Below are 27351 nucleotides of genomic sequence, written 5' to 3' on the forward strand. Positions count from 1 at the left end.
AGGTGATTCCAGGTGAGGCATTTGCATTTGGAGTCTGTTGCTGTTGTCTCTCAGCATAAGGACCAAAGAAGTGTTAATGGCAGTAAGGACCATCATGAATCATAAATCAGAATGAATTGATCAAGGACATAGCCAAAACATTGGGCATGTTAAAATGAACTGTTTGGTACTTTATTACGAAGCAAGAATGTACTAGTGAGCGCAGTAATAGCAAATTACTGGACCATGGAAATAGTAGATGACCAAATAATGCTTTCAATTATGAAGGAAACCCCTTTTTTAACTATCGAACAGATTAAGAAAACCCACCCGGATGTACAGTAGGCATAGATGTGTCAGAGACTATTATGAAGGTTCACCAGCATAACCTCAGAAGGTTCACCACAAAATGCAAACCACTGGTAAGCCTCAAGACCAGAATGGCTAGGTTAGAGTTTGCCAAAAAAGTACATAAAAACTGAAGTTCTGGAACAAAGTCTCATGGACTGGTCAGGTGAGCATTAACCTTGGACCAAAGTGATGTAAAGAGGAAAGTGTGGAGAAAGAAAGGAACTTCAGCTACTGCAGCTGGCTCACTTGTCTTCATTGATGATGTAATTGCAGAGGGCAGTAGCAGGATGCATTCTGAACTATATAGAAACATCTCATCCGCTCAGATCCAACCAAACCCCCAATACATACTGCTAAAGCAATGAAGAGAGTTACCAAGGGCTAAAAAGTTGAATGATATTGACAGGTTAAGTCAATCGCCTGACCAGAATCCAACTGAACATTTCACTTGACAAGACAAAAGGTAAAAATCCCCCAAAACAAGCAGGAACTGAAGATGGCTGCAGTACAGACCTGGCAGAGGATCCCCTTGGAAAATACCCAGCATCTGTTTATGCCCATTGTCTATGCAGACGGGATTTGCAACCAAATATAGTTTAGTCTATTTAGTCTATTTCAGATTATGTTCATTTATCCAAACACCTTTGGTCCTGTAAAATGGTTGAACTAATTATAAAAGGGCTGCTAATTTGCTCATCCAATATGGATGCAACTACCCTCAAATTAAAACTGGCAGTCCTTAAACCTCAAACTCAATGTTTCATTTCAAATCAAATGCGGGGGTACAGAATTGTGCCACTGTCCAAATACTTATGGACTACACTGTATATCTGTATATATCCTAATCAGAATTTTTTTTTGTAAATGGCTGTTGACTCTAGAACAGAGTACTGTAACCATACCCAGTTTAAATGCTCCAGGGTTAAAATATTTAGGAACGGACTAACACATTATGTAGTGATTCAAATAGCCAAATGAAGATGGAACATTAATTAATAAAGCCTCTGAATGAGAAATAATGAAACACAACCTTAAGAAAATAAAACCTTTTACTGATATAGGACACGCGTTTCAGTGACTGTTGGACACCACTGCCCGAGACAGATTAGACTGTTATTTTCCCCAAAAGAGACAATAAAATTGCACCATGCCACACGCCTCCCTTGAGTAAATGCGCGGAATGTGACGCTAGATCAATGCGGTCTCCCAAGCTCTCATATTTGATCGGCTAGCGGCTGTCGGAGGTGCTCCGTAAGTTACAACAAAACGCCCTGTCACAAAGATGCAATCTGAAAATTCATCTGACACCCAGAAACATCAAGTTAAATCCGCCGGAAAAGTACACGGCGGTACAATTAAACAGGCAGAAAATCAGGACATTTCACCCACAAGTTGAATAGCTCTCACCAGGAGAACGTAGCTTACGTTTATCTTTGGGTGTGTGAAGTAGCCTACGGATAACTTGGATGCATGTTATGTGGCGCTCGCCGCTGTGGTCAATGATAACTTGCTATTTTGTTCCATTATTCGGTTACATATTTTGCTTAAAAGGCTAATACATTTCCGTCTACGGTTGCAAACGTATAATCGGCTTCAGATTCAACCGCGCAAATTACCAGAATAAACGTTCCTTGTTCTTTGAGTCTTCAGCCGCTGTTCTGTTTAGTAGAAAGGGAACCTCAGATGGTGCTGTTGTCGTGACAACCAATAAGGGAGTATCAGATTTTCGAAAGGGGGGGGGGGGGGGGGTATAGCAGGGCGATGTATAGTGGGGTGGGGGAAACAGAGAGAGAGAGAGGGAGAGAGAGAGGGGAGAGAGAGCGCGCGGGAGGGAGAGAGAGAGCGGGAGGGAGGGGAAAGCTGAATTCTCTCACACTCACAAGAACAGCGCTCCACTAATCTCTCCGAAGTCCTCATATACGAGCAAGGCTTTAGTGAGATACGCTGTTTGCTAAGGGTTACGGAATCTACCTTTTCATCTAAGCCATTTTTCTTTTGGTGTTTATCGTCTTCTGTGTAAACACTCCCGAACATCTTTATTGTTGTGGAGTAGCTGGCAGTATCGGAACCGGACTTCGACCTCTCTTTGCAAAGTGCAGATACTTTCCTGGATCTACTGTCCATCGTTTTCCGACGACGCGCACGATGATGGTTGGAAGGAGATCCTGTCGGAGGCAGATTCAGGCTGCCCTATTCAGACTACTGTGTCTTATTCCAACAGGGCTCCCTGTCCGAAGTGTGGATATGCAGCGAACCACCGACAACATAACCATTCGCCAGGGTGATACAGCAGTTATCAGGTAGGATCCTGCAAGACTCACTTTTTTTCCCAGCTACAGTAACTGTGATGCTTTCGTGTTTTGCTTCCAAAGGGGTCATGGTGCCAGTTCCCTCTCGCAGAAAACCCCGCGCACGCACGTTTTGAGTTAGTATAATTATTGTGGGTTAAAATGTTTTACGGGGATAGCACACAATTTAGTTGAGCACTCATTTATCGCGAAACAGGAACATCATTTGTGCTTGGTTTATCAAGTTTGCGAAACATCGCAGGTGATATGTGGCGCATTTGCATGCTGCAGGCTTCTCGGTGTTTTCGCATCCTTTTGGAGATGCGTGGCATCCTGTCCGCCAGTATTTATTTCAGTGGGCGATACACGGACAAAAGTGCATTGCTGATCGGATGCACTGCTTCTGTTTCTATTCATTTAGATTCACTTGTGTGAAAGTATATATATATATATATATATATATATATATATATATATATATATATATATATATATATATATATTCTTTTACAAACATGATTTGTGGTGTAGAGTATAACGTAACTTGCTTAAGTAAATGTAGGCTTTCTTTTACTGCGACGTTTAGTGAATTAGCAATTTATGTTGTATTGCTAAAAATGCATTGCACTGCTAAAAGTATGTTAAACTACTTAAACCAGAGATTAAATGGCTTTACGAATTTAAAAAAATGTGTATTTATATTGTACTGGTACCAGAATGATTTTTAAGATAGGTAATTGAAAGTGATCCAAACAATATTCACATCTTACCATTGAAATGGCAATACAACATCAATCCTGCCAGCATTTAATTCGCTGTCAAATAAATGACATGATACATTCAAAAAATAATCCACCTTGAGGACAGTTAAGGTATTGCATGACGATGTGTGTCCGCACACGCTCAGGCACATTAATGTTTGTCTGTGGTTCCACAGCGAGTGAGTGGTGTGCCACTGCATTCTTGTCGCGGGGCTTTGATGACATCAATTGACAAGATTAAAGTAGCAACAACAAGATTACTGGGCAGTTTTAGGGTTAGCATAATGGCTCGTTTACAGTACATTGCACATGCGAAGGTGTGCAATGTGTGCTGTAAATGCTGCCTTTGCGAAAATATAAAGTTTAAAGTTTAATATAGTTTGTGGAATGCTCTTGATTTAACCGTCTAATATGCACATTGAACACCAAGGTTAACATAAGGGGAGGGGAGAAGGGAGAATATACTGTACTTTTTTTTAACAGATTTGTCATGCTCTGACATTAACATATGTGCCCCCCCTTATTTTTTTAAATATTCATGTACACTCATTCTTTAGAATTTCCACATTTAAATGCATGTATTGGTGGTTGTCCTGTCTTGAAAAATATCTGAACTATTTATTTATTATTGAAAATATATTTCTTAAAATCTGAATTAGTAGAATCTTTTTTTTTTTTTACCCTCCTTGTAGTTATATACTAGAATAGACTAGAATAAGGAATGAAGCAGAATTTTAGAGAGCGAGCACATGTGTGTCTTCCACAGAAGTACAGTAGACGTCAGGATCAAGAGCCAGAATAAGTGAGTAATCAGCGACCTTAGCTAGGAACCTCGGTCTTTGTCTCTGAGTGTCTCTCGGGAGGGGTTAGGATGATTCCAAGGGCCCTCGCGGTCAGGGGCTCTTACAACATTGTGCTGTAATTGCCAGGGGTGGGGTGACCTCGAGTTTTGGGGCCCAATCTCCCTAGTGGTGCTCCTGCTTGTTGACTGTGAGTGCTCCATCTGAACACTCATAGCTGATCTACCAGCATAATGGCACAGCACCTTATGAAAACCTCAAATAATAAGGATTCACAAGGACTGGGCAGTATCAAAAGGACTAGATTCAAAAAGCAGTCAAGGAGTGGTTAAACAGTGCATTCTGGGATTTTTGTTGTCTTATGCAACTTGAATAAGGTTAGGAAAGTGCAAAGTCCTTTTACACCAGCTGTTCATAATTTAAGAACTTTTCATTGCATTGCAACGGAACTATATGTAAAGAATAACTGTACGTTTAAAATTTTTCACTGGCTATCAACTAAGTTTTTCATGAAGGTATGTCTGTAAAATATGTTTTGCACTGTCAGACGATAATGTAACCACTTGTAGGAGATGACTGCCTGCTAGTTGAGCTCCTGCTCCCATCCAGTGTGATTTAGTTGAGTAAATAGTGTCGGTGTGGCTTGACTACCATGCTGTATGTGCTGGCGCCTTCCTTCCAGAACTCCTGAGGGCAGCCAAAGGAGAAAGCACCAGGAGGGTGATGAACGGGATGCAGGAGGATCCTAGTTTGTTTGAACCTTTCAAGACACTGTCCAATTAGCAACTGATGAGTCTCTGAGGCCTGTTATCCAATCCATCACAGAAACTGCAAATCCTTCACCAAAACTGCAAATCTATCACAGACAGTGCAAATCCATCACCAAAACTGCAAATCCATCACAGACAGTGCAAATCCATCACCGAAACTGCAAATTCATCACAGACACTGCAAATCTATCACCAAAACTGCAAATCCATCACAGAAACTGCAAATCCATCACAGAAACTGCAAAGTTGCGTTGCCCTGTTAAATAAAAATGGCAGGAATTTTTTCTGCAGTGGGTAAGCAATCCAACAACAAATCCAATCAATCCAAATCCAATCCAAACTTCACCAAAAAACACAGATGAAACAGCCTACTAACTACTGTGCCCTTAAAATATGTAGTCTACAAAATATATTGCTTACTGTTCAGTACATTCTGTGTTTTTTAGTATGCAAAAAATATCCTCCATAATATTGTACAACGGTACTGCGTAATTTTCCCACACTTAAAAAGGCACTGTCACTTCCTCTCACTTCTCCCCACCTGTTCACCTGTTACAACATAAGGATCCATTGTTGCAAAAACAATGGCATGATCAAATATTTTTTACAATCCCAATGGTATATCCAGCAAACAGACTGATTGAAAGTGCCCCCCGTAAAATGGTCTCCAGCATTGCACTCACTCCACTATGTGCAGGATTAACCTGCTTTTAACAGGCTCACACCCTTGTGTTTCCCTTTCCCTGGTGGATTGCAATATTCATGTGCCTGGCGATATATTTAAGAAAGGCGGTTTGCTCTCTTTTCAGGAACTACTGGAGGGGTGTTCAGTGGATGAGTCCTCTTTCTTTTTATAACTCGGCTTCATTCAGCCCTTTGGGCTTGTAGAGTATCACGGCAGACTACGAGTGTTTGTCACTCACCGTTACAATATCGGTCTCATGATATTGGCTTTTTATCATGCGTGTCAAACAAAATGTCCGTTGATAAAAAGTTTAAAATTAACAGTATAAAGATTTTCAAAAGAAATATGTTTCTTTCATAAAGAAACATGACACACCAGCACACCGAGGACCGGAGTTCGAGTCCTGATCCTGCTAAAGCTGAGGTTGTCTAGCGCAAAGGGGGGTTAGTGAGATCGGTGCATACCACAGCACCCCGGGCACCTCGCAATCATGAATCGCGGGCGGCACGTTGCGGCTTGGAGAAGGCGTGTCGTTCTCAGGATCACCTGATCCATCCGGGCCGCCGAGGGACGGGGTGTAGGCGGTGTATCCCTAGCTAACACACGGGCAATTGGAATAGATAGGGCACAATTGGCTACCAAATAAAAAACATTCTAGCTCAAGTGGATTGTGGTCCACACCACAACTATGACAACAATGACAGTGACGAATGATATCGCTGGAATCATTTTCAGAGTGATTTTTTTCAGCTGTATGAACGACAGCCAATCAAAATCCAACCGAATTTACAGGGCATCACGTGCAAAATTGCAGACGACATAGCCTTTAGGCTTTCAGAGAATAAAAAAAAAAGATATAAAAAATATATAGGCCTACACACACATATGTAGGCCTACACACATTCAAAATATTTTTCTTCCAGAAAGAAGATGCATGTCTTTGCTGTGACCAGAACTCGCTACAGTTCTAGGACATTCCCGGCGATTACAGTTCAGTCGAATGCAGCGGGAGTGAAACTGATTCTGAAAATTGTAGAATGAAATGGTCTATAATGTTGTCTGTACTAACCACGTCCACCATTTATATGAAATTGATGTCTCGGAAGAAATTTATGAGAGCGAGTGCTAAATTGGACTGAATAAATGCATGGTCTACATGGAATATACAACATTACATTAAAAGTTATTGTGGCTGATGCATTCATAACACACCGTTCCAATGTGCCCTGGCTGCATTAGTTGTACTCCAGCAAGCCATTTTCATGCAATCACCCCTTTTCACTGTCATGCCTTTGCAAAGTTTTTAAATATTACCGTTGATAGACTGCTTTGACTCTTATTGTTGTAGCTGGGGTCCAGACTATTACAGCATGCTTGTGCAGCCATATTACAGGAGAGTTTCTATCGGTTATCGATTGAATGTCAGCAGTTAACCAAACCATGACAATACTGAAAATGCCCATCCCTAATTCAGAGGCTAAGCATTGCTTAAGGGTTATCTAATTATTTATATAGTTACTGTTATTTTTCTTATGTGTTGTATTCGTATTTTGTGTCTATTATATTCTGCCTCCCTGTTCAACCTCTTGTTGAAATTGTTCACAAAAAAATACATGTTTTCATTTTGAATGATGAGTGCATTTACTGCTTTCCAAGGAAATGGCTTCAACACTTTGATTTCTTTACAGGTTATATTGTTAAGTCTGAATAACACAATTACTTGAAGACACGCAAATATTAAGGAAGGTTTAGCCCGCCTCCAGGGCTATTTCTCGATAGAATTGCATGTGGGAACATATGATTTTTTTGAGGCCATGTATGTTTATATTAATATGCACAATTGATCATATTTATGTTACAAAATCACAATCTCTTCTTCTATAATTGTTCCACTTGGGGTTTCCTCCTAGGTTGTGAAGACCCAGTCCAGTACAGAAAAAATTATGGTAGTGAATTATTTGTCTTTTTCTGTGACAAATGTTGGGTGAAGGCAGAACTCGGATTCCAGATAGATTATCGGTCATTGTTCACTCTATTCCTGTGAGGAGATTCATGTGAAATGGTCTCCCCAATGTTACAATAAGCTACTCTAATTGCCGCAGACAGCAGCCATGTTATCCTTCTTGGGGGTTATGCTGTTGTAATGCACTCTATGGCATTATTCATATTTTTCTGCTGGGCACATAGGCAGTTCAGTTTTACTTTTAATATATTAATAGAAATAGCAGTTATTTCAGCTAACGTGTAAACTTGTGGAAAAAACACACGTAAAGCAAGCATGACGAGGGATAAAGCAGTTTGTAACGGATATCTCAGATTTCACTCCATATTGTTCGGAATGTTTTTAGAGTTACTTTTATTTCCTTTTGCGTGAATGCGTTGTGAATGTGTTCAGCGATCTTTCACAGTCTAGACCGGCCTATGCCCATGACGCCCACTGTGAAACTGCTCCTTCACTGAGCCATACTGTTTGCAACATGTCCATCAAATGCTTCTGTTTCCCCTGCAGGCAATTACAATATCCGGTTTGAAATCTTATTTTCATATTTCAGTTCTACAGCTGAAAACATGCTGACAATTCAAAATCTAACTGATGTCTACCTTGTAAGGTTATTTTGGGGAAAAGCACTCCCCCAACAATCTCCTTTGTTTAGGGTAACCAAACTATTTAGCCACAATCTCACACCTCAGTTTGATAATAATAATAATAATAATAATAATAATAATAATAATAATTATAATATATTTTTAAATGGTGTAGAAAGCTCTTTACACAACATATAAAACAGAATAAAGACAGCAATACTGGTGAATTAGTTATATAGGGTTAGAGAGTTTAAAAAAGGATTTAAAATTTGATTTAGAAGAATCAACAGTGAGAGGCCCCAATAAAATCTGGTTGAGTACTCCATAAAAATGTAGCCCTGGTCACAAGTGTCTTGTCCCCTCCTGTTGTAAAATTTGTAGCCTGGACAGCAGGGCTGACTTTTGTGGAGGATCAAAGGGGGAGTGGAGAAGTGGGGCCTATGTTTCTAAAGGATCTGCAGTGTGGCTAGACTGGGGATGAATGTTATTTTAAAGAAGGAGGGCTAGATGAAAAGTGTAAAGAATGGGACCTGGTGAATTAACTGAAAGTTGCTTGTTTTATGGAACCATTAATTACTGCCAAGGCTCTCTGCAGGTTACTGGAGTAGAAGTCTACCATAAACTAGCTCAAGCTGTGGGGTACTTTTGTGTTAGTTTGTGAAAGAGATACAGCTTACAGACTGTGCCCCTACCAACTGCATAACATTATAAGTAATTCAAACACCGATGCCAAATTGCAATAAATTATCTTCCACACTGCACACTATCACTCAGTTGCTGTACTGATTTGTCTTATGGATGAATACAAGTGCAAAATGATATAGGACCGGATCCTGATTTTTTTACTCAGTTCCAGCTATGCAGACTTGCACGTACGTATCTGAGATAGGCACATCCTCACTTGAAATCGAAAGTGGCACCTGAAAAAGGATGGTCTACGCTAAGTCGAACTGAGTGTAATTAAAATAGTTAATCCTGACCCCCGCCCACAGATGGAAATTGTGAGTTTCCACTCCATTGCCTTTTCCTTTTAAAAACCAAATATTCAGTTCTACAAGGCACAGAGGACTGTAATTATAAAGTAGTACGTCAGCGGCATGTACATTGAAAGGGGTTTCATTTCAGTATCTCAATCGCTGAAATCCCCAAATGGAAGTGTGGATTGTATAGAGCAGCAGGCCCAGGCACACGCTTAAAGACCCGACCGTGGGCCACATTTCATCTGTGCTTTTGGTCTACAGAAATTAAACTACAATAAGCAGCTTTCACTTCCGTTTCCAGCTCAAGCCGTTGTTGCCAATTGTGCAATTCAGAGGCAAAGTTGTAAAGTGTTGCCTCTTAATGATTACATTGATTTTACTCTGTTGAAAATTGTATGATTTGAACAAAGGGAACAGTACTGTGTGAGTTTTGCCAAAGAGTGGTTGACCTGTTTGTTAATCGAGAAAAACACACATAATAGTGTTCAGAGCTTTTGAGACTTTTATGTAACATTAACAGATACACTGTAGATATAGGTTTCACAGAATGCACATTAAATTAAGCTATAAACTCCACTCTTACTCAGTTGCTGTATACAGGTTATTAAAAAGGACTCATGCCACTGAAGCCATGGTGCTAACAGTAACCAGCCTCCAACTCTTTTGAGGCTGGTCATGTCCATTAAAATACATTGAAGCCGTGCATGCTGATACTAAACAGTAACAAGCCACTGACTCTTTTGAGGCTGGTCACGTCCATTAAAAAACATTGAAGCTGTGCGTTCTGGTGCTAACAGTAACTAGCCTCTGACTCTTTTGAGGCTGGTCATGTCCATTAAAAAAACATTGGAGCGTGCTGATTGGATTCTGTTGTAATAACAGAGGCACACAGTATTTACAATTCATTAGTAATGGGCTACTAAATGTGGTGATATTTGAATATGAATTTAACCACATATATTATTTTAATCTGCCTTAATATTATTAATTTGAATGTAACACTCCAAATTGCAATACAATGACATTGCTTGAATTAATTTAGTCCATATTGCACAAAACCATTTTTGTCCTCTTGGTTGAACTCCATGGAGCTGTAATTTTGTATGAAGGCCGATTGTTTCCATGGTTTTACATGATGGGACACAGCTTGTTTTCAGTGAGACTCCAGCCCAAGCGTGCATCTGTGCACCCCCACTGCAGTCTTTCAAGCCAGAATACAGGTAGGGGGAAACGTGAGTGGAAAGTCCAGTTAAACATGTGCACCTGATATTCCGCAGGACAGGGGAAGGCAGAGATGGTTGAACAGGAAACGTTTTTCCCTGTTTTTCAGATTGTTCAGAACATCGGGGCAGGAATTCAGTATGTAATAGGGGAGAGCAAATATTAAACAATAATAGATGTGTATACATTAGGGAATGTTGGTATACATGAGGATTCATCTGCCTTTTTGTCATATTTGGTTCTGGGTTGAGTCAAAGACGGGAACATTTTAAAATTGATGACTGGCCTTTGGCTTTGAGTGAGAATCTGAAAAGAAAATAAAAGAAAAAAGGCACCGGTAGCTGAGGTCCTTTAGGTAGAAAAGTGTGTGTGTGTGTGTGTGTGTGTGTGTGTGAGAGTGTGTGTGTGAGAGTGTGAGTGTGAGTGTGAGTGTGAGTGTGAGTGTGAGTGTGAGTGTGAGTGCGTGCGTGCGTGCGTGCGTGCGTGCGTGCGTGCGTGCGTGCGTGCGGGTCAGGTGTTGTGGGGAGGTGAGGATCTTTTTTCATAAATGTGCAGTAGAATAGGCAATAAAATAATCGTTTCTTGGAAGTATTGACTGAGTTCAGTTCAAGACTTGTTATTTTCTTTCACTTCAGAAAGACAGTTTGGCAAGTTTTGTAATCAGCGAGATGTATATTTTAAAACTTGTTTCAAAAAAACGGAGAGCTTTAATTCTACTGAGCCAAAGCTAAGGACAAATGTTGATTGAATCCTGGTCGAGATTCCAATTATATTTTCCCTGCCTCTGCCCGTGTCCAGTATTCGTAAACATTTTTTAATTGGGTGTATAAAACTGGGAACAATACCAACAGTGTAAGTGAATTTGATGTAGAAGTGCACACTCCCCAGCTGCCCGTGGCAGGCTTTTATTCGTCCCCGCAGTCCTCTGTGCTTTCATAATCTCGTGCTGTCTCCTGTTCTACAGTGTACATAATGCATTGCAGTCAGTGGAGGGACTGCATCATTTATACAAACACAGAGGAGCTGTATTTTTCAGAATAAAAGCGTGCGCGTGGCTGCCTCTCCTGGCTGCGGCTCCTCCGCCCCCATGCAGCTTGTGCAGGACGGGTTCAATGAGGAGAAGGTTTTTTGGATCGTGTGTCCCCTCATCTAAAAGCGATGAAATGTTTTATCTACTTGAACCGTCCTCTCGTGGAGTGGAGGTGAGCGGCTGATGCACACCGCCCCCTCAGGTAGCGCCGGTGTGTGAATAACAATCATTACCGCACATTCATATTCAACAGTGGAGTTTAGAAAAACCGAGCGGGTCACTGGAAATCTCTCTCAGAAAAGGAAAGGGCAGCCTCCGCTTCCTTGCTTTCTCGAGAAAGACACCTATGCCTATTGTTTATAAGAGCGTACACTAGTTCCTCGCTCAGCTGGGTTATATCTGAAACTCTGTGATGACAGTTCACTGCTGTCAGACCCAGAGGAGGGGAGGGATGGAGCTGTGAGCCGACAGCCGACTGCGCCCCCCCGCCCCCGGTTCTAACCGTAGCCTTCGCCTTGCTGCGATTTTCTCTGATCCTCTGTGCTCTAAGGCCTTCCCTAAATCACAGTCACAGTCCGTTACGTGACATTACATGTTGTTTAGCTGACGCTTTTATCCAAAGCGACTACCAGTTGATTGAACTAAGCAGGGGACAATTCCCCCTGGAGAAATGACATAGGACCAGATCCTGACCCCTTTGGGGTTGAGCCTTCCTCAAGGGCCCAACAGCTCTGTAGATCGTGGCGGGGTCCAAACCACCAACCTTGCGGGTCCCAGTCATGCACCTTAACCACTACACTACAGGCTGCAAATGGACTGCTTGCTTATATTTAGTCAAATTCTGCTCATTTGTTCATTCTTCTCCACTGTCCTTGGCATGGATTTGTAAAACATCTGAAATACAAATGGTCATTTCAATCAAGCTAATCAAATAGGCAAATGGAGTACTTGCTTACATTTATGCTAATAAGTCAAATATGCTGACTGGATATCCACTATTGGTTTGTAGTCAATTGCACAGCAACCTGAAACTCTCAGTGGTGTTGCACGAGGGAAAGAGATACGACTTCAGGAGAAACGTTTGTTCTCAGGAATTATTAATTTGCCCCTAAATTATTCACTTTCAACCCCTGTTGGAGTGGTGCATCATTCAGTTTTTTATGTGTAGTCAAAGTAAGCAACAGTATGTGCGGAGGAGGGCTTTTTGAAGCCATGCCAATTAATTTAGTTTATTTTATTTTATTATTTTTTTGTTTTATCAGCTACTAAAATGAACTGTCTTATTACGATAAGAGCTGTCAGTTGCTACACAAGTGTAGTGTATTGTTTCTCACCTATTCATTGAAGAAATTGCTCCAGTCTTTGGCTGTCATTTATTTCCATGTTAATTATTCTGCTTTTCATTTCTACTAAATGAGTTCATTCCAGCACAGAAACATATGGAATCACACAGAACAAATGAGCATTGTTGAAATGTGAAACTTTGACAAAAGAAAAGTTGTTCTTTCTCCAGCTTGCGAGGGTGAAGGAATGCTGAGCTCATTCATGATGGCTCTGACCACACTGGTTATGCTAAATCTGCACTTTCTGCCCTTTTCTGTTGTGTTGACTTCAGTACCTACCACAAAACTAAAGTCAACATGGAAGTTCCCCCTTGAGAGGTCTGTCCGGTGCTGTTCTGGCAAGGGCCACATCAGTTTCAGTTCATAGTTTCATAACTTTAAAATAAAAAAAAGATTCTTTGTTCCCTAAAGCTTGTTGTTCCTTGCTGAATAAATGGTAACCATTGATACTATTTTTTCCTTGGCTGATTCTTGTGCCAAATGTTGTCGAAGGTCTGATATCATGTACCAATGCCATACAAGTTTTGGTGAAAATCTATATACTGCATAGGCTACAACTATGTCCTATTCTACTGTAACTTTAAAGCCATGCATGATGGCATGTACCTTATACTTAACATCAACCACCTAGTGTCAATCTCAACCATCTGTATTTGTAGGCATCTGAAAAGCCTACAAATACACTCCAGTTAAATACCGTTAACTTACTGAGAGTGGAGAGTAGCATTTCCTGTTGCATAAGGAACGGTGGATTCTGTTGCTAACAGTGCAGCTGCAGAGGGAAGTGACACAGTGTGCACTGTATACATGTCACAGGGATGACGTGAGTTCATGGATGGTCTGATCCCTATATGTGCACTGAAGGCCTGCACCAGCCCAGTGTAATGCTTCTGTGACACTTCACACATTGTGAATGTTTTACTGCTAATATTTTGCATATTTTCTGATGGCTTCATTAAACATTAAACTGACCTGCACAAATTTTCGGAATTTACTGTAGCTAAATAATCCTGCTAACTGCTAATCACAACAGTCTTCCTTTATTGACTTTTACAAAAATATCATTCTCAATGACTTATTCATTAACAATGTATGCGTTTTATATTTGTGTCAGAAACAAATTCCTATGAATAATTTAGCCAATGACGATGCCATTATTTATGTATTTTGAAATGAATTCCATCACTGGAACATTCCCCTCTGCTTGAGAAGTGCTGGCTGGGCATGTCATTAACTGCTGAGTGAATAAGCAGGTAGATGGCTGTGTTACCAGCTGCTTTATTGGCATTTGGAAGCATGCCTCATCCTTCCATCTGTCTGTCTGTCTGTCTGTCTATGTCCATCAGCACTAGCAGCTCAATGTTGGACCCAGCGGAGGCCATATTGTGCACATCTCCTCCGTGGCCTCCCGGGCTATTTGGTTACTCGATTTACAATTACAATTTTGGGCCATTTTGTAGATTGGTAAGAAATGGGCCAAAAAGAAAATCGATGAAAGAAAAGTCCTGTTGCTCAGAGAGACTGGCTTCAGTGGGTGCTAGTTAGAGCACTACTGTTACTCTTGTTTTCCCTCTCTCTCTTCATCCCCAGTTCACCTTAGACTCTCTCTGAAAAACAGCATCTGCTCTGCATTCCATGTAATTCCAAAAACTAATGAGGCTATACATTTATCATAATGAAACATGTAAGCGCTGGTTTAAGGCCCGGTTCAAAGCATCCAGCTTTTATATTTAACCCTGCGTGGTATACTGGCCCACAGCCAGGGCCGCTAAGGTTGCTTTCTCTCCTAAAACTGAATGTTATGTTGCAGAAGTGCGATGGGCTCGCAGTACAGTCTGAATCATTCAGCTTTACAGCTCTTTTTACGGCTCCCTTGCTTGCTTGAAATGTCCGAGAGGTTTCAGAGATGAAAAGGTGGTTTCAGTGCATTACAGAACACAGAAGTTGTTTTAAAATAACTGCAACTCTGCTATAGGTGTTTTGCACTAGATACGAACATTTAAAATGTAACATTTTCCATATGTAAATATGGATTTATGTGCTGTATGTAGTTATGTGTTTATTTGTAATTAGTGTTTAAGCAGGAGTGTAGCTATAGGCCTTTAAAATGACAAAGGCTGAAAATCAGTGCAGGTGTTAATTTGGTGTTATTCTTCTCCTCATAAACTTAGTTCAACGAGGTCAGTGAGCACAACAATTAAATGACCAAACTACATTTGTGAGGGAAATGGCTCATGCTATCCCTGTAAAAGGACAGTTGTTGATTGGATTCAGGCCTATATGTTATTATTTTTTATGAAAACTATCGAAATGATTGATGGTTACGTGTGATTTTCAGACATGGCTTATATTATATATACTGTATATGGGGAAATTAAAAACCTAGCTGGAAGGTATGTCTGCGGGTAATTCCGTATTCAAAACAATACCAGCCTAGCATGCTTGCTATGCTTGTTCTTCAAGAGTAACGTGATGAAACTGCTGCTTAGGAACAAGCACATGTCAGCAAACTGCAATGTACGTTCTCAAAACACATCTCTGGGTGGAGAATTATGGCTGCAATCAGAACAGACAGAGATTGCTGCTCCCTTGGGTTGTGTGGGCATTGCGCTGTATCCCACGATGATAATGTAATTATACTGCAATATACTGTAAATATATGGACTGTGGAAAACATAAGGATACATTTACATTAAAAAGATATATAGTTTTTCATATAATACAATATCTTACAGCACCTGTAAGTAACAATAATTTATATATTTATTACATATTGTGTAGTAATGACATGGATAACATAATTATATTTAGCCCTATATTTTCAGGTGAGAGCACTAAGAATGACAAATGTCCCAGTGTCTCTCATCAGATGCCTCAAGAGCAGTTATTTCCTCATTCAAACATATTTCTGTGCAATTCTGGAGTGCTGAACTCCTTCAGAGGGTTTTTGGCCTTAGCACACAAGTGTAGGTTAACTCAAGTGTGTAAGAATTAGTCTGTGTGTGTTACATGCACGGGTGTGTGTGTGCGTGTATGTGTGTGTGGGTGGGTGGGTAGGTGCGTGTGTGTCAGCATGTAAGCATGTGTGTGTGAGAGCATGTGAGTATGTGTGTGTGTGTGTGTGTGGCCCAATGCATTATATGAGCCACCAAGCAAGATGGATCAAAGGACCCTTATCTTGTTTTCATTATAATTCTGATTCATTCAACCAACAGACTTGCACGCACGCATGCACACACACACACACACACACACACACACACACTTGCGCACAGAAAAGTCCAGAAAAACACTGTCTTTGGGCCGGTGCACCTGTGAAGGATGGCCGGGCCCACTGCATTGTGGGGCGGAGTGTTGCACAGGTCTGTTTATGAGCATTGCCTCTTGCCACGCTTCCTTTTCATCATCGCATTCTTGTTTTCCTTGTGACAGCAGAAAGAAACTTTGGGGCTTTATACGTGGGCATCAAAGACAGCATTTTAAGTACCCCGATCAAGTCTCCTCAGCCCGTTCTTCATCAGAACCCTCCAGAGATAAACTCTTCATTCATGATGCATGGCTCTCGAGTCTTGAGGTTGTTTTGTAGCCCTGGTAGTTCTGTATCCCACAATGCCTTCCTTTTTAATTGCTTTCCTCCACTCTCAGTCAGAGCCGCAGCCCGAAGGAGGTTGTCTGATGTGACTGAACTGCTGACAATCCACAAATGCTTTTATTAAGTATTAACATCGCAGCAACTGCCATCGTTCAACCCTGGATAATTTGTCATCTTTTTGACAATTTGTTTTCTTCTCTCCAGAGATCAATTGGGGGTTGGATTTTTTCTGTCAGTCGGGTGTCTTAAGCTCCCCAGAACACTTTTGTGTCCAAAATGTGGAACTCTTTGCCCGCATTCGTATTGATAGCGAGTCTTAGTTATTTTTTCTCAGTGGCCCTTCGAGCTGGTGACCAACCCCCGGCTCTACAGTGGTTCCACGGCTAGTTGGCATGCCCAAATCCCTGCAGCTGGAGCCTGAGTAGGCTTAAGTGTGAAGTGACTCCTCCCTGAGAAAGTGCGTGTTCTCCGGCAGCGGTGGCAGGATTGGAGGGGCCGCTGGCTGTTCCCTTTGACAGCTCCATCCTGCGCTCCTGATCAAAGGGCTGCAGTCTCCATGGAGCTCTTCAGGTGTCATCCCCCCCCGCTGTGTCGCACACTGATTGCGTGGGGGGGGGAGGGCGGCAGGTGTGGGGGGCAGTTCGTATCACGACGGCGCACAAACAGGACTGGAAGAGGCGATTATTTGGCGGAGCCCGATTGGTGTGTGGAAAATCACCGCGCCGGTACTGTTTGTGAGAAGCTGTGCCCTTGGCCCACGGTGTAGCTCGGTCGATCCCTGTGAACTGAGAATGACAGATGGTCCGTTAATGACTGTGCCACAAGGAGCCTGAGAGGAGGGATCGGGCTCTGTGGCAGGCCGGGACACACACGCTGTCTGCCACGGGTCACTGGAGCCCAGGGGAAACCAGGGCTCCCCGCTCCACCGTCATCAGAGCCCGGAGGCAGCGATGGTGTCCGTACGCGTTACCCTTACGCACCGCGGCTGCTTCTGCTGGGGGCGGACGGGTGACATTCGGTGGGCGGGCGGCGTGCAGAGAGCGTGGTGGCTGTTCTCTCACTCTGCCCAGACATCAGCTGCTTCTTTAACCATTCATTTCCCCTGTCTGCTTCCAGTACCAGTGTGTGCAGGGTTGTGTTACCTTCATTTCAGTGCGCATGTTTGAATGTGCACATCTGTGTGTGTGTGTGTGTTTGTGTGTATGTAGAGGGGTGTGTGTGTGTGTGTGTTTGTGTGTGTGTATGTACACGTGTGTGTGTGTGTGGGGGTGGGTAGGTGCGTGTGTGTCAGCATGTAAGCAAGTAAGCATGTGTGTGTGTGTGTGTGGCCAAATGCATTATGTGAGCCACCAAGCAAGACGGATCAAAGGACCTTTATCTTGTATTCATTTGAATTCTGATTAATTGTACTTCACTGTGCAGAAGAGGAGAACCAACAGACCTGCCTGCACGCATACAAACACATACACACACACACACACCCCTGCACACATGCTCACACACGCTCTCACACCTACCCGCCCACCCCCCCCCACCCCCCTACACACACACACACACACACACTTTCATACCCATCCCCCTACACACAAACACACATGCACAAACAGACACACACACATACTTCTGTACTTGTGTGTGTGCGTGTTTGTGCGGCGCAGCTGGGGTTAAGCTTGTTAACCTAACTTGGTAGGTACCATATCTGGGTAAATGCCTAAATGCCTTAGGTACTTGCTATCACCCACCCACAGTTTGCACTGCCGTAATAATAATAATAATAATAATAATAATAATAATAATAATAACAATAATACACAAACATTTTCAAATTGGAGCCCAGTTTTTGTTGCAGTTCCTCCTGATCTTCGTCCTCTGCATGACAAATTACACCTGTATATTTTGCCGATGTATTTGTGGCAGACACAGCCAAGAATGGTGCTGATGCCAGATTGGAGTGGATCCTGCCAGCTGAAAAAGTTTTGAAAAAGCTTTGCCAGAAGCCAGAAGATTTACGATCAAATAAACAAAAATCTATCAATTTATCAGCAGTGTTTGCACATATTTTACACACAGCAGGGTTTTGTTTCTTTATTTCTGCACAATCTTTCCGTAGTATTTTATGTGAAACTCATGAACATTTTTTATGAAGGAACTGGCCTGACACCAATCCAATCTAACACCCGGACAACTATTATGTGCACCAAAACCTGTACAAAATGCTAAATATGAATTTGACATGGACCTATGGACCTATAAACACAAGTTCCTCAAGGGTCTTCCCTTGGCCCTTTATTTTTCACTATGTGTTGCACTGTAACATTGTACTGTACTGTCTCAGAAGACACATTTTTACAGAGAAGAAAAATGACACTGGTTGCTCAATAATTTAGAGATCTCTTAACATTGAACAGAAAGCAACACACAGTTTTGAAATAGCACTTAAAAATGTGAAGGTATTGGGATGCAGCAAAATTTCATTTCAGCACAATAATATCTCTTGGTCCGACATTTTCTGTTAGAGGTGAATGTCTCTGGACCTCGGATTCTGGTAAACCGAAATGGGACTTTAGAAATCTGGTCTTGGTTTGGCTGATTTAGAGAATGAGAGAGGTACCTGCACTCATGGGCCAATTTGAAAATGGAAAGTGCCTTCTTTTATCTTGTTTTTATTTCTCACTCATTTCAGGAACCCTAGGAATTGGACCTAAGCTGAAAGGCTGAGCAGGCTGAACTGCTTGATAGTTACAGTTGTGTAGAGCAGGGTGCTACTGCCATGCTGTATTTGTAGTTATCAATAAAATAAATGGATAAGCATAAAAAATGCATATATTTCTTGACAGAAATCAGGATAGCTAAGAATCAGCATTGGAGGTTTGATGAAATACATGTTTTATTGATTTTGCCAAGAAAGGAGCCTGAGGATTTTGTTGTGACAATCATTAATCATATAAGTTTTACAGCACTGTTGCAATCTATTTTTCAGAGCATTTTCTTTTTTTTTTCCTGTTTCATTCCCCCATTTTTCATGTCAGCATCTCCGTTTGTGATCTCCCAGCTTTAGTCTCGTGTAAGACTTGATGTGTCAGGGTTGTTTTGCGAGGGAAAAAAGCCTGGATCATCGGAGATCTGCGGATGAATGATTGAAGGCGTTTTAATCAGGAAGGTTTCTGGCTCTAATTTGACTGTTTTGTTGTGTCATCGCGTCATTGCCCACGTGAAGCTCAAACGGCTCCTCTGCAGCTGTCTGCTTGAAGTCACTGAGCCCAGAAATTACACTGGCTTGCAGGTTTGGGTGGCAAGCTGGCACGGGAAGGGGGTGAAGCCAAGCTTGCGTTTCTGTAGCGTGGAGGTGACTGGTACTGGCGGTTCTCCTGGGACGCGTACAAGGCCGTACTCTGTGTGTGTCAGGCATCCACAGAGCTCACTTAAGGCCTCTCACAACTAGGGCTCTCTACTCTGAATGCCTATTAATTTGCTTCTCAGACGCCCTCCATCCAGGGAGCACTCAGGGCTAATTCATGCATGGTCACGCAGGTGCATCAGTTTGCGTCAGCGGCAAATCTGTAGTTGTAAGTAAACTGGTAGTTATGTGCGATTAAATTAAAATACTGCATGAAAATATTGTTATTATTGAAGAGCGATGATGATGATGATGGTGATAAAATGCATGAAAGAATGATTCGCATTATTCCCTCTCTTTCATCTTTCATCTTGAGTGTTTGCCAAAGCTCTGGTCCCACATCTGCGGCAGTGCAGGAAATCAGGTCTTTATCCGTCTTATCCGTGCTCCCTGAGTTAATTTCTGCAGAATTAATCAGCCTCTAAATGGCTTAGTGTAGGCTGATGGCACCTGCCAAGGCACCGTGGACCCAGGGTTCTGCCGAACATTATTCACATGCTAACCGTTCCCAGAATGCAGCCGAACGGTGATGCGTTTGGACGCGAACACTCCTTCTGCTATAGCGCGCTGTAGGATACGCTGAACCTGACACGGTGCATCTTCCCACAACATGCTGCTCTGTCTTCACGTCTTCTGTGCTCTTCTTTAACTGGCATTGATAATGTAATTATTCAGGTCCTCGTATCTTCACGCATGGTAAAAGCTATTTTTGCTGTTTGCTATTTTGTACTATTTCTATCAAGGAAAAAAACTAAAAGAATATACTGATTGTAGCGGAATTTATGTTAAATAAATTGTTGTATCTGTTCTATGATATTATGCATAGAGTTGTGGTCAAGGATCATTGGAATGTAGCTTATCTTCATTAGAGTGTGAAATTATTTTTTTTCTCTGTTCTGGCCTGCTCAGATCTTATAAATTGCGTGGCAGGAGAGTCGGTGACCAGTGCGTTGTATTCACAGTCACAACAACAGCCCTTATTTGGCATGCAGATCGCAGGGTGCCGAAGAATTTGGCAAACAGCGTGACCGTAGCTTGCGAGTCGCTTGTTTTTATGAATGTGGTTTTGAATTGGCATCAGGGTAAGGTATGTTTGAAGGCCTATGGGTATAAGCCTTCATATCTCACACTCACAGTTTAAATTATAAAAGAGAAGGGAACGCTTTTGGAAACAGTGTCTGTTTAGATGCTAATTTGCGGTAGGTGGTAGCCCATGTGCAGGGCCTGTCGCTGCAGCCTGCGGGGTTGTTTGGAAACACAGCCCTTAAAGGAGTGGGTAACGGAGGTGGCGTCCGGCTCAGGACGGGGGGGAACAGTGACCTGATTGAAAGTGTTGTGTTTGAGCTTCAGCATGCACTGCATTAATACAATCCCCACATAATCCCCACAGAGTCTGCTCGAGCAGACGCAGGATTTTCAAATCAATTTGTTTTTTTGTCAGGACTCCAGATTTGGGGGGCAGGATGAAATCCAGATACAGAACTTCGGCGCTAGCTTTCCTTTTGCAAACTGGGGACAAAATTGAGTCTTTTGAAAAACACAAAGCATTTGAAAAAACTTGTCTAGTTGTTTTTTTGTTTGTTTGTTTTTTTACACGCATCCCGTTATACACTGTGTCTTAGAATCTCTTAGTCTGAGAATTCTCGGACTGGCAGTGAGTACTCTTCAAGACTACATTTAATTGACTGCAATGTTGACGCATACTATGCAAAAGGGCAAGAAAACAGAAGAGCGCATTAGTTTCAAGCGACAATTTTAAAAACATTGCCTCTCATAACTCGATCCAAGATAATAATTCAGAGAAACACTTGCGAAGCTCTTATGATTAACAGGCTGCCAGCTGTAATTGTGGATATTGACAGTGGGCCAATGTGATGCTTCTAAAAGCCCTGAGATATGCGCTATCGTCGCAGCTTATTCACTGGACTGCTTGAGAATGTCATTAGCGACAATCATGGAAAAACCACTCTCATGGAAGTCAATGGAAATGGGCGCAGTGCACAGTATTAGTAATTCATAGCTAACATCACATGCAGCCACCAAGTCATTACCGCAAGCACCCAAAGAGTGCTGACAATTACAGTCAGCTACAGGTGAAAGACTAACCATTTCTATTGCTGCATTTATTCTTTGTTTGTGATCTGCACCATAAAGGTACACATCAAATAAAGATATGAATCAGAATAAAGACTATACACAATGAACAGAATGGTACAAGCAAAATAGTACAAAAATGTTTTTCATGATTGAAAACATGACACAGATTCTGAGGTAGCACAGGATTGATTCTCTCTCTATAAGTGCTCCCAATCCAAAAGTTATAAGGTTTATAAACTGAAGTTTACTGAAGTAGTCTCAAGTTTTACTGTGTAATACTCATCCAGGTATGTAGTTATGTATGAATGTTGTTATCTATATAGTAGTCTAACAATGTACTGCTTCATGAATGCTATTATCTCTTTGTAATTGTTTAATAATAGTTTTATAGAATTAATGTTGTTGTTTGTATGTAAGAGTGTAATAATGTACTTATGTATGACTGTTACTACCTGCAAGCAATAATGTAATAATGTAGATTTGTATGAGTATCGTTATCTGTATGTAACAGTGTAATAACACTGTTATTTGTATGTGCTGAGTGTTTGTATCTGCCAGGCTGTGACAGTGGCTCTTCTCTTCCTCGGTTCCTTGTTCCTCCTATGCGACGTTTCTGTTTTGAGTGCACCCTGCTTCACTGAAGAAGCTAATGCTCTACCGTGGTTATGTGGACTGCATCAGTGCTCTCTCCCTGCCACGCTTTCAGGGTAGTCTGATTTCACTCTTCTACAGTAGCTTCTCCCCTGCCTATTCCACGGCGAGCCTGGGCAGAACGCAGTCGCAGTTTTCACTCACGCCTGTTTGGCTGCCACTGTCTCTCTGGTGCCCTGGTTCGTCCTCCGCCGGTCACCGGCGACGACGGTCACCTTTTCATTTTAGGAGACCTGTGTGCACGCCTTTGTCCCCTCTATTGACGAATAGTCGAGTGTTGAGAGAATTCATCTCTCTTTCTCTTTGGAGTCACGGAGGGTCCAAAAGTGGCGGGGAAAGTCTGGAGATGGTGGCTTTCTTACTTTCTTTGATAAAGTTGTTTTTCTAACACCTTTATACACTTGGGCTTGTGTAGAAGTGCCTGTTAGCTGTGACCCGTGTGTGTCTTTGTCCCTTCCCGTGGGGACTCTCTGTTTCCCCCACCGCTGTGAGCCCCCAGCCCTTCTGGGCAGCTCATCCAGATCTTTTGGGGTTCAGGGTTCCCCCCTGCAGATCCCCCTTGTAGTTCCAGTCTGTCTGCCTTGTGGGCTTCTCTCTAATTGGGGACCTGGGTTTGCTGAGTGTGGAGTGGATATGTAGGGTTTGGTCTCTGGTACAGATACAGGCAGAGTGATTTCTCTCTGGCGTTAACAGTGATTCCTGTGGAGACAGGGAGGGTTCTGTTTCATGATGGCATACGCAGTCAGCGAACGCAAGCTCTGGTGCAAAACAGAACCCAGCGTCTTGATCCCTGTAGTTTTCTTGCGATGCAAACGGGTGGTGCAGCTGGCTGGGGTCTAAGTGTTTGATGAACTGAATGTGGGGTGAAGGTGTGGAAAGGTACTTTAGCCCCTTCTTTCAGTGAATTTTACAGTATCCAGCACCAATGTGCTGGTGTTAGTTTTAATTTGCGTCTTGATGTGATATTAATTGTCTGTAATCTGGTATACAGTTGAAAACACTAAAAGATGAATCCATGAAAATGTCTACTGACCAAGATTTCATGGTAAGATGATGGCAGATTGCTTAAAAAAAATGGCGTGGCTTCCAAGAGTCAATCAACACCAGCAGGAGGATTAGTTAAATAATTTAGCTCCTAATCCCCTGGTGAGCAGATGTGTACACAAGCGGGAGACTCGCGCCTGGCTTTGACCCCTGGTCACCGTTGAAATTACAGAACGGAATTGGGTCAGTCAGAGGGCGGGACCAATTCCACCCTTTCTCAGACTGCCACGGCCAAATGGATGGTTTAGCTTCCGATGAGCCGTTTTGTCCGAGATTTGGGGGAAATTGTGAGCATCATACGCCCCCGCTTCCTCGTTTAAACTGGAACGTGCATCTCTCTCTCTGCCTGGAAACCTGACCGCAGGACAGCAGTTATATCATTTGTCTCGGATGATTGGACCTTCCGTGTGTAGTGGTCGGCGGGTAAATGTCAAGCTCTTATTTTATTACTGTGAAATAGTCCATAATAGGCAGAGGCTGCACTGTATGTTGACAGCTCTGTAAGCATTTGTTAGTGAGTGATATGTGGAGTGGAAATCCGCACTGGGGACACTCCAATCAATTGCATCTAAATCCCTGCAGTTTGAGATGAGTGGTTTTAAAGCAGTCTAAAGGGTTAAACGAGGAGACGCTGGAAATATGCTTGGCGTCTGTCTCATTTGCTGCATTTCCACACTGTAATCATGAAGCAGCTCTTAGTGGGGAACCGTCAGCCGGGTATATATTAATTACATATACGTAAGCTAGAAGGATGAGTGGTTTAACTTGTAACTGTCACGTTGCCAACAACACGCAATTATCCCACCAATTAGGAAGAAGAGGCTTGATCGTCCTCTAACGTTATTAATGATACAGGGTAGATTAATGAGGTGAGAGCTATCTGACACAATATCTATTGACTGAGGAGCTGAGAACGTAAAAAAAAGAGGGCAGGTCTCATTTGTTCTGTGGTAATTACATTATGGATCTGTATCATGCCTTTAAGGCATTCTTCTCTTTTAAAATAACGGTAATAAAATTCCTAACAAATTGATTATTAGTATGTATTACCTCAGCAAACGCACTCATCAGGAGTCGGCCCCTGAGAGCAGTAATGACGCGCCTTATAAAATCAAGAAAGGGCCAACGGTGATTGCATTTGGCCAGAATCATTAACCCTGTGTCATTAGAGGAAGTCCATCTCGGATGGCAGCAGGCCCAGATGAAAATGAATGAGGCCGGAACAGGAGTGCGGTAACCTTGGACTGTGAAAGAGCGCACGCTGCCGTCACGACTCCGTGCTTTATTAAAGCGCCCGGCGTTTCAGTTCAGCGTACAGTCTCCTGCAGATTGCATCAATAAACAAAATGTGTCCCTTAAATGTTTGCACATAAAACAGCCAAATATATCGGCTAATAATGATATTTATCTTTGCCTGTGTTTGCTGCAGGGGCGGCATTTCAAATGCATACCGCGCTGTTTAGCAAATGAGTCCTATAATGGGAACGATTCTAATATTTCTAGTTTATGTGATGCGTCGGGGTTTTCTCTAAGCACTGTCTTGTAGCTAGAAGATCATTATTGAATATAAATGATTCCAGAACAAGAAAAAATTGAAAAGAAAACGAAAGAGTAAATGACAGGTGACGGGAAATTGTTTCTTGAGCAGAAGGGTCATAGCTGTGTCTGAGGACAGTGTGGGGGAGATAACCGCCACCACACCCGGAGCTGTTGTTCTCTCACCTGAAAAGCTCTCTTAAGCCTCTCTAGGCCAGATTTACGTGCATGAAGCTCGCAGCCGCAAAATGCGGCTTGACAAGGGTGTGTTGGTGTGGTTGAACGTCTTAGGCCCGCGAAGGCTACAGCTCGTTACGCAATCAGTGAATGGGACTGCCTACGAACCATATTTTGCAAAAGAGGGGCATATCTTAAACAGCGCAGTTAAGACACGCGTTTAGTGCATTGAACATCTTCACTGTGTGTGGCTGCCACGTAAAAGCACATCCAGTGCAGGGCAAAATGTGTGCATATTCCAGCCGTGGCAGCTAGTGTCGTTCGAATTGAATGTGAGACGTTGCAATGAGCTTGACTATTGCCAGGATAGAATGGGAACGTCGTGTGGGAGGTTCCAGTAGATCTTTTATTTCTCCCAGAAGCGTAATTATTTGTATGGCTGGGTGTTTGTCACAGAAGTCGCAGGTGATTTTCTCTTTTTTGGCAGTCCCTTTAATTCCTCGTTTCTTTTCTGCGATTGTTTTGGAGAATAACTAATCAAAACAAACACACACACTTTCTGCGATGGACAAAAGCGCCTACTCATATTTTTTTTACTCGCGGCAACACTGATTTTTTAAAATTTCAGTTGCAGTCAATACGGTTGAGCCTGTTATTTCAGTAATTTCCAACTGCATCGCATGGTGTTGGTTAATTTAACAAATTATTTGGTAAATATTTTCTATGACTAACACCCAGCCTTAATTATTGCTTGGGTGCAATTATCCATTAATATTTACTATTAATAACCTGTTTGATGATTTCTTGCTCTGGGGCGTGAGATGGTGTGATTCTTGTTGCAAAGATTATTTCAGTGCATTTCAGCCTAGATCTATTTCTCTGTCTTGCACCTACGCTTTAGAGGCGGATAAATTTCACGCACAATTCGACCCTCGTTAATTGTGAACTTTAGTAAATTCAACGGAATACATAATCAGCCATACTGCAGTCCCAGCCCTAGTTTGATACATACGACACATGTTTCCTGGGCAGAATGCTTCATATGTCCATCTGAAAGAAGTTGCAAAAGGCTTCGTACATCTGGCCCTCTGTGTTGTTTTTGCAATAGTCTGCTCACTCTGAGTTAATCTTCAAAACACCTTTGCACCTCCTGGAAATGTCCTCCTGTGGTGAGTGTGAAATGTTAATGGTGGAGCATGCACCTGTTTGCTTTCTGTTGTGACTCCGACTGTAACACACCATCTGCACAAGATAGCGCAAGGAGCTTGACTAGACCTGTCTCCATTCAGCAGAGTCTGTGCTCCTGAGAGACTGTCAGGAGCCCTCGATTACTGTGTGCCCTGCCTGTCCTGATCACCCAATACAGTACCTCTCCCTGTCCTGATCACCCAGTACAGTACCTCTCCCTGTTCTGATCACCCCATACAGTACCTCTCCCTGTCCTGATCACCCAGTACAGTACCTCTCCCTGTTCTGATCACCCCATACAGTACCTCTCCCTGTCCTGATCACCCAATACAGTACCTCTCCCTCTCCTGATCACCCCACACAGTACCTCTCCCTGTCCTGATCACCCAATACAGTACCTCTCCCTGTCCTGATCACTCCATACAGAAACTATTCCTGTCCTGATCACCCAATACAGTACCTCTCCCTCTCCTGATCACCCAATACCTGTCCCTGTCCTGATCACCTGATATCATGTCCTGTCTGGGTCTTGCTTTGTAATCATGCTCACTAGTCATGATTAAGCAAACAGAGCAGGCCTCTTGCAGTTGTGCAGTAATTGTTGTGTGTGTGCTCCAGGATGCGGCAGTAGTGTAGGCAGAATGTCAGGATTTGAGAGTGCGGCGCCTTCTTCCTCTGTGGTTTGATGCTGCTGCTGGATGAATTGGGGATTAGTCCTCCCTGCTGACATGATTAAAGTCCTGCATATTACCTAATGCCTGGATTGGGCTTTTTTAATTTCGTGGAAATCTGTGTGAAGAGATTGATCAAGGTCTAAAAGGACATGACTGCTTAATGAGTGTGTGTGTGCGCATGTGTGTAGACACACGTGGCTT

At 42.5% G+C, this 27351-nt stretch overlaps 1 protein-coding gene across 3 annotated transcripts in view; it reads left to right on the forward strand.

Moving 5' to 3' along the window:
- The window catches only part of lsamp (limbic system associated membrane protein), an 883637-nt gene that overhangs the window by 613529 nt on the left and 242757 nt on the right, over positions 1-27351 (forward strand). For 2 of the 3 annotated variants that reach the window (XM_061216949.1, XM_061216951.1), the window contains exon 1: positions 2196-2630. In XM_061216949.1, the coding sequence (XP_061072933.1) occupies positions 2476-2630 (155 nt within the window). In that variant the 5' untranslated portion in view covers positions 2196-2475. Of the gene's footprint in view, positions 1-2195; positions 2631-27351 lie in introns of those variants that run through there. The other variant, XM_061216950.1, reaches the window with a different exon arrangement.

Source organism: Conger conger, chromosome 13 (assembly GCF_963514075.1).
Source record: "Conger conger chromosome 13, fConCon1.1, whole genome shotgun sequence".
In the NCBI taxonomy this organism is placed as follows: Eukaryota; Metazoa; Chordata; class Actinopteri; order Anguilliformes; family Congridae; genus Conger; species Conger conger.